Source organism: Borostomias antarcticus, assembly GCF_949987555.1.
Source record: "Borostomias antarcticus genome assembly, chromosome: 7".
Lineage (NCBI taxonomy): Eukaryota > Metazoa > Chordata > Actinopteri > Stomiiformes > Stomiidae > Borostomias > Borostomias antarcticus.
The window spans coordinates 31,488,145-31,502,881 of NC_140240.1; the positions used below are offsets into that span (position 1 = coordinate 31,488,145).

At 52.1% G+C, this 14,737-nt stretch overlaps 1 protein-coding gene across 1 annotated transcript in view; it reads right to left on the reverse strand.

Annotated features, from left to right (window-relative positions):
- Window positions 1-10,171: 10,171 nt before the first annotated feature.
- The window catches only part of LOC311311733 (transcription factor AP-4-like), a gene marked incomplete at its 5' end in the record, with an annotated part of 6,430 nt that continues 1,864 nt past the window's right edge, over window positions 10,172-14,737 (reverse strand). The window contains 5 exons of the mRNA XM_084441486.1: window positions 10,172-10,395; window positions 11,148-11,285; window positions 11,744-11,899; window positions 12,304-12,474; window positions 13,438-13,536. Coding sequence (XP_084297612.1) covers window positions 10,237-10,395; window positions 11,148-11,285; window positions 11,744-11,899; window positions 12,304-12,474; window positions 13,438-13,536 — 723 coding nt within the window. The 3' untranslated portion in view covers window positions 10,172-10,236. The remainder of the gene's footprint in view (window positions 10,396-11,147; window positions 11,286-11,743; window positions 11,900-12,303; window positions 12,475-13,437; window positions 13,537-14,737) is intronic.

The following is a 14,737-nucleotide window of genomic DNA, read 5'->3' on the forward strand; positions in this document are numbered from 1 at the left end:
CGTTCTCCAGGGAGACTTCTTCACAAGCATAGATCTAAAGGACGCATACTTTCATGTTCCCATCAGAGAGGGTCACAGAAGGTTTCTGCGTTTTGCCGTCCAGGGTGTGGCTTACGAGTACACCAGGCTCCCGTTCGGTTATGCGCTGGCTCCTCTGGTGTTTTCCAAGTGCCTAGAAACGGCGATTCTACCGCTGAGGCGCGAGGGCATCAGAGTGCTCGCCTACCTGGACGACCTTCTGATCCTCGCCTCGTCAGCCGCTCAGGCCAGGTCGCACACCTCCCAGCTTGTGACTCATCTCACAGGCTTGGGATTCGCCATCAACTGGGAAAAGAGCACACCGCGCCCGTCTCAGTCTGTCATTTATCTGGGTCTCAACTTGGCCACGGCTCTGACGGTGATGCGTTTGATGGGCTTAATGTCATCGGCCCACGCGGTGGTTCCACTGGGCCTCCTGCACATGCGTGGCTTACAACGTTGGTTCGCACGTCTTCGTCTGAATGTCATCAGGGACAAATTCAAGATGGTGACGTTGCCCGGGTCCCTGGCTGCGGACCTGGCTTTCTGGAGGAACCCGCGCATCATCGCGCGTGGTGTCCCTCTAGGCAGGGTGTCGTTCCGCATACCGATTTTCACGGATGCGTCCCTCTCCGGCTGGGGAGGGACGTGCCTGTCCCAAGCCGTGGGGGGCCGTTGGCCTCCTGGCGAGAACAGGCACATCAATCTCCTAGAGCTGGAGACTGTGTTGCTGGTTCTTCAGCACTTTGCACCTGCGCTGAGGGGGCTCCCTGTGCTAGTGCTCTCAGACCACCGTGCCACGGTAGCTTACATCAACCGTCAGGATGGTGTCCGCTCAGTGGCTCTTCATCGCACGGCGGTGAGGTTGTGGCTGTGGGCGAGCTCCAATCTGAGCTCCCTCCAGGCTCAGCACATTCCGGGCCACTTGAATGTCGGCGCCGACCTCATGTCGAGAGGCGGGCCGCGCCACGACGAGTGGAGGCTCCATCCTCAGATTGTGTCACATCTTTGGGCGCGCTTCGGTCGTGCGAAAGTGGACCTGTTCGCCACAAGGGAGAATGCTCACTGTCCTCTTTGGTTCTCTCTGAGTCGGACGGACAGCCCCCCGCTGGGAGTGGACGCCTTTGCGCACACCCCTTGGCCGGAGGGCCTGCTCTATGCCTTTCCCCCAGTGGCGATCATTCCTATGCTGTTGACCAGAATACGGTCCGAACGTCGGACAGTGATCCTAGTTGCGCCAAACCGTCCCAGTGCGCGATGGTTCGCGGAACTGATGGCTCTGGTTCAGGTTCGCCCTTGGCTCATTCCGTACAGGCGGGATGCCCTGTCCCAGGTGGGCGGGACGATACAGGCCCCCCCCGTTCTGGGTCAGCGCTTGGTGGCCTGGTTACTGAACGGCGCAGGTTAGCTCGGAGGGGTCTCTCCGCGGCTGTGATCAGCACTATTCAGAGCGCGCGTGCTGGCTCTACTTCTAAGCTGTACGCTGGGAAGTGGGAGTCTTTCGTGCGTTGGTGTGATGAGGAAGATGTAGACCCGGAGACCTGCTCAGTTGAGTCAGTGCTCTCCTACCTACAACATCTGTTGGACCTGGGGCTTGCTGCCTCCACCATTAGGGTGTATGCGGCTGCTATTTCAGCATGCCATGAGGGGTTTGCTAGGACTACGGTCTTTGCTCACCCTCTGGTCAGGCGTTTTTTGACGGGTGTGGTCCGGCTTAGACCACCTGTCAGAGCCTTGGCCCCCCAGTGGGATCTGTCACTGGTTTTGGACGCACTGTGCAAGGTGCCGTTCGAGCCTTTGGAGCAGGTTGATCTCAGATGGATGTCTATCAAAACGGCATTGCTCCTCGCATTATCCTCGGGTAAGCGAGTGAGTGATCTGTGTGCGCTGTCGACGCAGCCGGGCTGCCTCACCATCACTGGGGACGGCAGTAAGGCCGTTCTGAGGCCCAACCCGGTTTTCCTGCCCAAGGTGGTTAGGCACTCTTATAGTGCTAGGCCTCTGGAGCTGCGCGCCTTTTCTCCTCCTCCGCACTGCTCGGTGGAGGGCGCCTGGTTGCATCTTTTGTGCCCGGTCCGTGTGCTCTCTGTTTACATTAGGCGCACGGCCTCGTTCAGGACCACGCCTCAGCTGCTCGTATGCTACGGTGCAGGCAAGCTGGGCTCCCCCCTTTCCAAGCAGCGCCTCTCTCGCTGGCTTTGTGAGGGCATCTCTGCTGCGTATACCGCGGCAGGTCGCCCTTTGCCTGGCCGGGTGCGCGCGCACTCCACGAGAGGAGTCTGCCGCGCTCTTTCAGGGGGTGTGTGTGGAGGATATCTGTGCTGCGGCGTCCTGGGCGTCGCCGTCGCCTTTTATCCGCTTCTATCTACTGGATGTGCCATCTGGCTCCCTGGCAGACTCTGTCCTGAGTGTCGCTGCTGGGGCCACGCCCTGAGATGGCGTGGCTGTGTTGGTCGGGGCTGTGCTTGGTAACTTCCCGGCCAATTTTACTTGCATGTTTATGCAGCTTGACCATTGTTCCGCCCCCTGTGCGGGGTGCGCGGCCTTTGGTTTTTAGCTCCTGGTGGACACCAGGGGACCCTTGCGTTCCGTTTGCGGTCCTTTGCCTCGTCCGCCCGTCTTATTGCCTGACCAGCCCTCCGTTGGAGTTCGGGTGGAGGGAGTTGCACTTACTACTGTGTGGTGCTTGTGTACTCCCTTGCCTCCAGTGGGTTGATGTTTTTATGTCGGCCTGGCCCGCGTACATTGTGGGCATCGCTGGAGCTCCGCCTATTACCAATAGGAGCGCTAGCGCCCCCCTATGGGGTGTAGCTCCACGATGTAGAACGAAGGTTACGTATTGTAACCCCAGTTCTACGAGTGGAGCGGAGCCCCATAGGGTTTTTTCCGGGCCCTGCCTCTAGCTTTCTAGCTCGTCTGACTTAGTGTGGGATAGCAGATTGCTGGGGTTTAGCCACCTTTATAGTAGGTGGGGGGTCTGTGATTGGTTAGGACGATAAGGAGTACATTTTTATCTTCAGATTGGTTTTTGGCATGCCAACATGGGTTACCAATAGGAGCGCTAGCGCCCCCCTATGGGGCTCCGCTCCACTCGTAGAACTGGGGTTACAATACGTAACCTTCGTTGCTTAGCTAGCTTACACAGACTAGCTAACGCTAGATACCCCCGCCAGCCGCCACAAGCATAGCCCCACTTGTTGCTACACAGTGTAACGTTAGCTAACCTGTGCCTAACATTAGCTAGCCACTAACGTTAGCGTTGCAAAGATCAGACACTTCAGTTCTCCCCCGCCACAAACCTACGTGAAACACTGGTTTCTTTTAGCTTGTATTGTATTTGAAGTATTTCAGAAACACACCAGCTTGGTTTTAGCTAATACAGTAACGTTAGCCGGGGGTGGGGGGGTGCTTACCTTCTCGTGAATTTCGGGATGACTGTTCTCCAAATGTCGCTTTAAGTTTGTTGTATTTTTGCCAGTAATTTTCACCCCACACGATTTACAAATGGTTTTGTTTTCCTTTGCATCAAATATGAAGTTTATCCAGATGTCTGCTCTCCTCTTTCTCCCGGTGTGTTGAACGTTGACAAAGACATTTCTGAACTGTGGTAATTTACTGAACAGTTCAGGCGCAGCAGTCGTATGCTGTTAGTTGACTTCCCGCCGGCCGGTGTAGCAACGGTACTATTCAAATGTAGGCCAACTGCCACATCCCGAACCTCGACATTCATTCTGATTTGAACTTTTCCCATACGTCCCTCCATAACCATTTTAGTCTAGTTTTTATTTGTTGACGAAAATGTGAATAGATATAGTCATAGTTTTTGTCATCATACATTCATTTTTATTTAGTTATCGTCTCGTGACGATAACCCAAAAAATGTCGTTGACGAATAGTTTTCGTCATAGTTCTCGTCAACGAAATTAACACACACACAGACACACACACACACGCACACACACACACACACACACACACACAGACACACACAGACACACACAGACACACACACACACACACGCACACACACACACAAATAATGCCCCTTGATGTTTCCAGGTGGTGTTGAGCAGGCCGAGCGTGTCGACCTCTGGAGAGAGATGCTTCCATTTCTCCATAAACTGTGAATTAATGATTTGCTCAGCAACTGAACACGGGGCTCAGCAGGGACTTCTTCTGCTTATAGTTTCCCAGCAGCGCAAGAAAAAGGAATCTGACCAGATCATGATTTCTAACACAAATCTTGTGGTCATATAGAAGTGTCTTCCTGAAAAGAAGCTGATGGGTGTTTTTTTATTATTGAATAAGAGGCTTGAGACGGTGAAGTATTAAAAAACAAAGTACAAATTTTATTGTTTTTTTGTCTTTACAAAGGCCTGTATTCCCAAGTTTTTTTTAAACAAAATATAACAGCTTCTCGTCAACCTCGACAAACAGATGAAAAAAATCAAGTAAAAAGAAAATGTGATAAAAAAATGGGACATGGGATGATGGGAAAGAGAGAGAAAACAGAGATAGAGATAGAAAAAGAGATAGAGATAAACAATAACAGACACAGCTGTTCGGTTCAGGGCACAGCAAAGAGCTCTTAACAAAAATAAACAGTCAAATGTTCGTTGTTGATTCAGGCAGTTGAGAACAGCAAGTGCTTCGTATCGTCTACGTCTTCCACCACGTCCCCACCCTCACCAGCGCTCACGCCATGTCCTCACACCACGTCCCCACCCTCACCAGCGCTGTCACGCCATGTCCTCACACCACGTCCCCACCAGCGCTGTCACGCCATGTCCTCCACGTCCCCATCAGCGCTGTCACGCCATGTCCTCCCACCACGTCCCCACCCTCAGCAGTGCTGAACGCCATGTCCTCACACCACGTCCCCACCCTCAGCAGCGCTGAACGCCATGTCCTCACACCACGTCCCCACCAGTGCTGTCACGCCATGTCCTCACACCACGTCCCCACCCTCACCAGCGCTGTCACGCCATGTCCTCACACCACGTCCCCACCTACAGCAGCGCTGAACGCCATGTCCTCACACCACGTCCCCACCCTCAGCAGCGCTGTCACGCCATGTCCTCACAGCACGTCCCCACCCTCAGCAGCGCTGAACGCCATGTCCTCACACCAAGGACGGCTCTCCACACACAGACCAAAGAATAGTCCTGGGCTGAATCTCAATAAACTTCTCTTCCCAACCTCTCCTCTTCAAACACTCATTCTTCAGTCAGAAACGTATTCTCCTCTATGTTCATGTTAATAGATAGATATCATAGGCATATGGCATTTTGGAAATATATGGCATTTTCAGTAGGCAGTGAGGAGGAAGGAATCCAGAAAAGACATTCAGCCATTAAACCATTCAATAATATCCTCAATGGAGACGCGGAGTCAGTCATGTCCAGGTGGAGTCAGTCATGTCCAGGTGGAGACATGTCCAGGTGGAGTCATGTCCAGGAGGAGTCATGTCCAGGAGGAGTCAGTCATGTCCAGGAGGAGTCAGTCATGTCCAGGAGGAGTCAGTCATGTCCAGGAGGAGTCATGTCCAGGAGGAGTCAGTCATGTCCAGGAGGAGTCATGTCCAGGAGGAGTCAGTCATGTCCAGGTGGAGTCAGTCATGTCCAGGTGGAGTCAGTCATGTCCAGGTGGAGTCATGTCCAGGTGGAGTCAGTCATGTCCAGGTGGAGACATGTCCAGGTGGAGTCAGTCATGTCCAGGTGGAGTCAGTCATGTCCAGGAGGAGTCATGTCCAGGTGGAGTCAGTCATGTCCAGGTGGAGTCAGTCATGTCCAGGTGGAGACATGTCCAGGTGGAGTCAGTCATGTCCAGGAGGAGTCATGTCCAGGTGGAGTCATGTCCAGGTGGAGTCAGTCATGTCCAGGTGGAGACATGTCCAGGTGGAGTCAGTCATGTCCAGGTGGAGTCAGTCATGTCCAGGTGGAGTCATGTCCAGGTGGAGTCAGTCATGTCCAGGTGGAGTCAGTCATGTCCAGGAGGAGTCATGTCCAGGTGGAGTCAGTCATGTCCAGGAGGAGTCATGTCCAGGAGGAGTCAGTCATGTCCAGGAGGAGTCATGTCCAGGAGGAGTCAGTCATGTCCAGGAGGAGTCAGTCATGTCCAGGAGGAGTCATGTCCAGGTGGAGACATGTCCAGGTGGAGTCAGTCATGTCCAGGTGGAGTCAGTCATGTCCAGGAGGAGTCATGTCCAGGAGGAGTCAGTCATGTCCAGGAGGAGTCAGTCATGTCCAGGAGGAGTCATGTCCAGGTGGAGACATGTCCAGGTGGAGTCAGTCATGTCCAGGTGGAGTCAGTCATGTCCAGGTGGAGTCAGTCATGTCCAGGTGGAGTCATGTCCAGGTGGAGTCAGTCATGTCCAGGTGGAGACATGTCCAGGTGGAGTCAGTCATGTCCAGGTGGAGTCAGTCATGTCCAGGTGGAGACATGTCCAGGTGGAGTCAGTCATGTCCAGGAGGAGTCAGTCATGTCCAGGAGGAGTCATGTCCAGGTGGAGACATGTCCAGGTGGAGTCAGTCATGTCCAGGTGGAGTCAGTCATGTCCAGGTGGAGTCATGTCCAGGTGGAGTCAGTCATGTCCAGGTGGAGACATGTCCAGGTGGAGTCAGTCATGTCCAGGTGGAGTCAGTCATGTCCAGGTGGAGACATGTCCAGGTGGAGTCAGTCATGTCCAGGTGGAGACATGTCCAGTCAGTCAGTGCTTAATTAAGAGTCTGGGAAATGGCAGACATCATATAAAAATGTACAAAAACAAAGAACCCTAAACGCTGTGTTCAGTACTGTCCTAACCAGAACCGCTGTGTTCAGTACTATCCTAACCAGAACCGCTGTGTTCAGTACTATCCTAACCAGAACCACTGTGTTCAGTACTGTCCTAACCAGAACCGCTGTGTTCAGTCAGTACTGTCCTAACCAGAACCACCGTGTTCAGTACTGTCCTAACCAGAACCACTGTGTTCAGTCAGTACTGTCCTAACCAGAACCGCTGTGTTCAGTACTGTCCTAACCAGAACCACCGTGTTCAGTACTGTCCTAACCAGAACCGCTGTGTTCAGTACTGTCCTAACCAGAACCACCGTGTTCAGTACTGTCCTAACCAGACCCACTGTGTTCAGTCAGTACTGTCCTCACCAGAACCGCTGTGTTCAGTCAGTTCTGTCCTAATCGGGTTTTAAAAGTTGCAGTTGAAGTCTTGGTACATAGATTCAATAGTTTCCTCTGAATGCCCGACTCACCCACACACACTCACACACCCACACACCCACACACACACACACACACTCACACACACTCACACACACTCACAGAGATCAAGAGAGATCAAGTGTAGACAACGACTGGGAAAGTGAAGTAGCCTATAAAACCCCCACAGAAACTAAATGAAAACAACAACATCATTTTGACAGCACAAATGACTCAAAAGAAAGAATATAGTGATCAGAACGAGCAGAACATCTGAACATCAGCGCGGAGTGAAGAGAACATCTCAAACACATGGAATGTTTCTACAGCATCACCAGAGGAGCGTCTGGAGACGTAACCGGGGTGGGAGACACAAATAAACACAAACATTCCAGTCCCGTTCCCAAGTAAACAACAAACAACACAGAAGGGGTGGGCCTGCAGAGGTGGGGGGCGGGGTCTGGGGATCGATCGTTTCCATTGGTGGGATTGGGACTCAGGCCCTGCTGGGAGGGGACAGAGACTCAGGCCTGCTGGGAGGGGACAGGTCTGCTGGGAGGGGACAGAGACTCAGGCCTGCTGGGAGGGGACAGAGACTCAGGCCTGCTGGGAGGGGACAGGTCTGCTGGGAGGGGACAGAGACTCAGGCCTGCTGGGAGGGGACAGGCCTGCTGGGAGGGGACAGAGACTCAGCCCTGCTGGGAGGGGACAGGTCTGCTGGGAGGGGACAGAGACTCAGCGCTGCTAGATGGGGACAGGTCTGCTGGGAGGGGACAGAGACTCAGCGCTGCTAGATGGGGACAGAGACTCAGCGCTGCTAGATGGGGACAGAGACTCAGGCCTGCTAGATGAGGACAGAGACTCAGCCCTGCTAGATGGGGACAGAGACTCAGCGCTGCTAGATGGGGACAGAGACTCAGCGCTGCTAGATGGGGACAGAGACTCAGGTCTGCTAGATGGGGACAGAGACTCAGCCCTGCTAGATGGGGACAGAGACTCAGGCCTGCTAGATGGGGACAGAGACTCAGGCCTGCTAGATGGGGACAGAGACTCAGGTCTGCTAGATGGGGACAGAGACTCAGCCCTGCTAGATGGGGACAGAGACTCAGGCCTGCTAGATGAGGACAGAGACTCAGCCCTGCTAGATGGGGACAGAGACTCAGGCCTGCTGGGAGGGGACAGAGACTCAGCGCTGCTAGATGGGGACTTGACTGAGTTTGCTGCATCACACCTGAGTGTCTGTTCTAAGAACACTGTCACAAATATAGTTACCGACCGATTAAAAATGAAAAACTAAAACCTTGTTCAGGGCTTTGGGTCTTGTGTTTCAAAGGGTTGAAAAGGCTGTGAGTCGTTCTCAGGACATGAAAGGTAGAATCATTCAGTTCAGAAGGAAAATCAGGGAAATGATTTGCTATGCATCTGAGCACCAGGCTGACTAAAAAGCACCATAAGAGAAAAAGACAACATTGTTTTATGCAAGTATGTTCAGTTGCACACGCGTGTTGTTTAAGACACGCATGCTGTGGGTGCATAGATTAAAAAGTCACCTAATTTCACCTCCTGTTTAGATCTACCAACACAATGTACATGTAGCTGGAATTGCATAAGTAGCAAACAACTCTAGTGCATAGTCACTGAACACACACACCTACTAGTAGAAGACACACAGGGTCTTTTTGGAGGGGCGCCTAATTTTTGGGCTTCTGACAAATTGATTTTAAATTGTAAAACATTTCAGCTTCTACATTCAGTAACCCTGACGACATGAAACAGGACAAAATAGACAAGAAGAAAAAGCCCAGCGAAAAATCACACAAACCCTCCGACTCTTCTAAGTGAACCATTGGAACAGCTTATTCATGTAAGTGAACCATTGGAACAGCTTATTCATGTAAGTGAACCATTGGAACAGCTTATTCATGTAAGTGAACCATTGGAACAGCTTATTCATGTAAGTGAACCATTGGAACAGCTTATTCATGTAAGTGAACCATTGGAACAGCTTATTCATGTAAGTGAACCATTGGAACAGCTTATTCATGTAAGTGAACCATTGGAACAGCTTATTCATGTATGTGCGGATCTCAACCAGATATCCTTGTGTGTTAAAAGTGTTACTTCACTTCAGCACAGGGATTCGCAGGTGGGACTCGGACCCCAGTTCACTTAGACATTTCTGATGGGTATACTTGTTAGCTTGTCAGCTAGCGTGGTTGCTAGTCTTTTTTTATAGCTTCAATTAGCTTGTTGCTAACCCATTTAGCATACAATTAACAAACAAATAGGCTAAAATATAACGTGTTAGCATCACGGCTAACTGTATGCTAGCATTAGAGCTTGAATGTAACAATGACCAATTTGGGTGATGTTCAAAAGGGTAATAAGACAAGTGCCACCCTTTAGTCCCATTTTGGATGAAAGAGTCACATTGCATTTCTGTTGGGGGGAGAGAGCAGGAGTGAAGGAACAAGCTAATTACATTCAGCTCTCTTTAGCATGGTGTTCACCTGCAGTACTGCTAATACTGTCCACCTGTTGAGACTCTGCGATTGTATGAAGCAAACATTTTAAAAAAGGGGGTAGGGCCGGACAGGTGGCGCTAGCTTGGAACCATGAAGAACCTCCCCTCTGCTACCTCTTCTGTCTCTCAGCCAATAGGAGGGAGCGGCGAGTCCCAACCGACACACTACAGCCAGAATGTGTTCACACGCTTCATTCTTGCCAAGGACCCCGTTCCAATAGTCTGAGAGTCCATCCTTTCTCAAATTGGGACTGGGCCCTATAGTGTGGACATGGGGGCGTGGCAGCCGCCAGGGTTTGGTAGCCATCTGTGACATGACAGTACGTGATTGGCTGAGCTGAGCTACGAGGGCGGGATGAGGAGAGGGGGCGGTTCTAGAATCCAAACAAACGCTCCTGGGGAATAGTAGCTGTAGTACTGGAGGGAGTCAACTCAAGTCTGTTACCGTGTGTGTGTGTGTGTGTGTGTGTGTGTGTGTGTTTTGGGGGGCGGGGGGATCAGTTCATCGAGCAGTCGTCCTCCCCCTCCGTGTCGGTGGCGGTGTCAGAGCACGCCGTATCCATGGCGACGTGGGCGGGGCTGACGATGACGGCTCGCCTCTGCTCGTCCTCTGCACTGCCACGCCTCCTCTCCTGGGTCTCGATGTGCTGGATGGCCTGGGGGCGGAGTCACGGGGGGGGGGCGGAGTCAGGGCATGAGCACAAACACACACTCTACAACACCTCCTCTCCATCCCCGTCTACACACACACTCACTCACACACACACACACACTCACCTCCTCTCCATCCCCGTCTACACACACACTCACTCACACACACACACACACTCACCTCCTCTCCATCCCCGTCTACACACACACTCACTCACACACACACACACACACACACACACACACACACACACTCACCTCCTCTCCATCCCCGTCTACACACACACTCACTCACACACACACACACACACACACTCACCTCCTCTCCATCCCCGTCTACACACACACTCACTCACACACACACACACACACACTCACCTCCTCTCCATCCCCGTCTACACACACACTCACTCACACACACACACACACTCACCTCCTCTCCATCCCCGTCTACACACACACTCACTCACACACACACACACACACACACTCACCTCCTCTCCATCCCCGTCTACACACACACTCACTCACACACACACACACACACACTCACCTCCTCTCCATCCCCGTCTACACACACACTCACTCACACACACACACACACACACTCACCTCCTCTCCATCCCCGTCTACACACACACTCACTCACACACACACACACACACACACACACACACACACACACACACACTCACCTCCTCTCCATCCCCGTCTACACACTCACTCACACACTCTCTCCTCTCTCAGAGGGTCTCACCTGTACGATGGTGTCCAGGTTCTGTCGGGATGTTGACACCGTGTTGGTGTTGACGGCGGGGCTCATGGTTACCACGGTGACGTGGTGCGGGTGCGTGGGGGCGGGGACTATGACGGTGGGGTGGTGGGTGGGGGCCACCTGAGAGATGGAGAGAACAGAGCACCATGTGTGTGTGAGTGTGTGTGTGTGACTACCTTGGGGCTGTGTGTGTGTGTGTGTGTGAGTGTGTGAGTGCGTGTGTGTGACTACCTTGGGGCTGTGTGTGTGTGAGTGTGTGAGTGTGTGTACCTTGGGGCTGTGTGTGTGTGTGAGTGTGTGTACCTTGAGGCTGTGTGTGTGTGTGTGCGTGTGTGTGTGTGTGTACCTTGGGGCTGTGTGTGTGTGTGTGTGTGTGTGTGAGTGTGTACCTTGAGGCTGTGTGTGTGTGTGTGTGTGTACCTTGGGGCTGTGTGTGTGTGTGTGTGTACCTTGGGGCTGTGTGACTGTGTGTGAGTGTCTGTGTGTGTGTGACTGTGTGTGAGTGTGTGTGTGTGAGTGTGTGAGTGTGTACCTGGGGGCTGTGTGAGTGTGTACCTGGGGGCTGTGTGAGTGTGTACCTGGGGGCTGTGTGTGTGTGTCTCCCGGTCCTCCTGCTCGTGGAGCTGCTGTAGTCTGAGGAGCGTCTGGGTCTGGAGCTGCGCCTGCTCCTCCTGCACCTGCTGGGTGATCACCTTCAGCCTCTCTGGGTGCAGGTGTGTGTCCAGGGAACGCACCTGCACACACACACATGCACGCACGCACACACACACACACACACATGCACGCACACACACGCACACACACACACACGTGGCGCAAAGAAAAAACAACACAGGTCGGTTTCAGTCCTCTCTCTCTCCGTCTTTCATCCTCCTTCACTTTCTAGGGTTTACCTCCCTCCCTCTCTCCCTCCTCCTCCCTCTCTCTCTCCACCTCCCTCTCTCTCTCCTCCTCCCTCTCTCTCCTCCTCCCTCTCTACACTCCTTCTCCCTTCTCCCTCACTCTCTCCCTCCTCCTCCCTCTCTCCCTCCTCCTCCCTTCTCCCTCCCTCTCTCTCTCCTCCTCCCTCTCTACACTCCTTCTCCCTCCCTCCTCCTCCCTTCTCCCTCCTCCTCCCTTCTCCCTCCTCCTCTCTCACCTGTTCCTCCAGGAGGAGGCGTGCCGAGCGCTCCTTCTCCAGCTGCTGGCGCAGCTCCTGCACCTCCCTCCTCAGCTCCTCGCCCTTCTCCTCCTCCAGGGCGTCCGGGGAGCCGATGCCCTCGTCCTTCTCCTCCGCGCGCCTCCGCTTGGGTGACGAGCCGCTGAACTCCTGGTGGAGGAGAGGGGGAGAAGGAGAGGAGGAGAAGAGCGTGGGAGAAGAGGAGGAGAAGGAGAGCGGGGGAGAAAAGAGGAGCAAGATTAATGAAGACACCGTAGACACCGTGTGATGAGTCCCATTAAAACCACCGTCTAGTTTATTAACGGTGTTAATAACAGGGCACGACCGTCTAGTTTATTAACGGTGTTAATAACAGGGCATGACCGTCTAGTTTATTAACAGTGTTAATAACAGGGCACGACCGTCTAGTTTATTAACGGTGTTAATAACGGCACAACCGTCTAGTTTATTAACGGTGTTAATAACAGGGCATGACCGTCTAGTTTATTAACAGTGTTTAACGGTGTGTGAGCGTGTGAGTGTGTGAGTGTGTGAGTGTGTGAGTGTGTGAGCTGTTTGTGAGCGTGTGAGTGTGTGAACGTGTGTGAGCTGTGTGAGCTGTTTGTGAGTGTGTGAGTGTGTGTGTGTGTGTGTGTGAGCTGTTTGTGAGTGTGTGAGCGTGTGTGTGTGTGTGTGAGCGTGTGAGTGTGTGTGTGTGAGCGTGTGTGTGTGAGCGTGTGAGTGTGTGAGCGTGTGTGTGTGAGCGTGTGAGTGTGTGTGTGTGTGAGTGTGTGTGTGTGTGTGAGCGTGTGTGTGAGCGTGTGAGTGTGTGTGTGTGAGTGTGTGAGTGTGTGAGCGTGTGAGCGTGTGAGTGTGTGAGTGTGAGTGTGTGAGCATGTGTGTGTGTGTGTGTGAGTGTGTGAGTGTGTATGTGTGTGTGTGAGTGTGTATGTGTGTGAGTGTGAGTGTGTGAGCGTGTGAGTGTGTGTGAGTGTGTGTGTGTGAGTGTGTGTGTGTGTGAGTGTGTGTGTGTGAGTGTGTGAGTGTGTGTGAGCGTGGGAGTGTGAGCGTGTGAGTGTGTGTGTGTGTGTGAGTGTGTGTGTGTGTGAGTGTGAGCTGTTAGCATGCGCTCACCTGAATGAAGCGTTTGAGCTGGTTGTTCTGCTGCAGCAGCTGGGTCTTCTCCTGCTCCAGAGCAAAGATGTAGTCCGACGTCTGCTGGAGGATGGCAGCCTGGGAGGGACAAAAAACAGCACTGGCAGTTGGTTCACGGCCGAGACTCGCTAACAAGGACGCTGGACAGGTCTGTAATGGGTCTGTAATGGGTCTGTATACACAAGTCTGCAACGTGAAAGAATGTGTGAGTGAGCGCTGTTTCAAGTTTAGCTTCATTTTGGTGAAGGTGTTTTCAAGAGAAAATCATGGTGGCATACATGCTGATTGTGTAGTGTGTGTGTGAGTGTGTGTGTGTGTGAGTGTGTGTGTGTGTGTGTGTGAGTGTGTGTGTGTGTGTGTGTGTGTGTGTGTGTGTGTGTGTGTGGGTGTGTGTGTGTGGGTGTGTGTGTGGGGGTGAGTGTGTGGGTGTGTGAGTGTGTGTGGGGGGGGGAGTGTGTGTGTGTGGGGGGGGGGGGGGGGGGGGGGGGAGTGTGTGTGTGTGTGAGTGTGTGTGAGTATGTGTGTGTGAGTGTGTGTGTGTGTGTGGGTGTGTGTGTGTGTGGTGTGTGTGTGTGGGGGGTGAGTGTGTGGGTGTGTGAGTGTGTGTGGGGGGGGGGAGTGTGTGTGTGTGGGGGGGGGGGGGGTGGGGGGGAGTGTGTGTGTGTGTGAGTGTGTGTGAGTATGTGTGTGTGAGTGTGTGGTGTGTGTGTGTGTGTGGGTGTGTGTGTGTGTGTGTGTGAGTGTGTGTGAGTGTGTGTGTGGCAGGGTTATAATAGTTTTGCTTTTTTCATTAGTTTTTATTTTTATATCGTTTTAACTTTTTGTGTTCAATTTCAGTTTAGTTTTAATTAGTTTTTAAAGCAGATTTGCTAGTTTAGTTTATTTTTTATTTTTTGATAATGCTTAGTTTTAGTTTAGTTTTTATTAGTTTCAGTATTAGTTTTAGTTTTTTTTTTTCTGCGCTAGCCTCGTGAGACCATCCTGATCTCGTGAGCTCATGTTGTTTCACTCTGTGTGAAACCATCCATCTGGACCACGTCAGGTTACTTCTGCGCAGGGACACAGCTAAAGAAATAATGGAGGATAGATTTCATATCCACCCAAAATACTAGGCTTATGTATGAAATGAAAAAGACTAAAACTAAGGACATTTTCTCTACAATTTTGGTTTATTTTAGTTAGTTTTGTAAACACACAATACAGTTTTAGTTAGTTATTGTTTTTTTGTAAAGCCTAGTTTTTATTTTTATTTCAGTTAACTAAAATGTTTTTTCACACC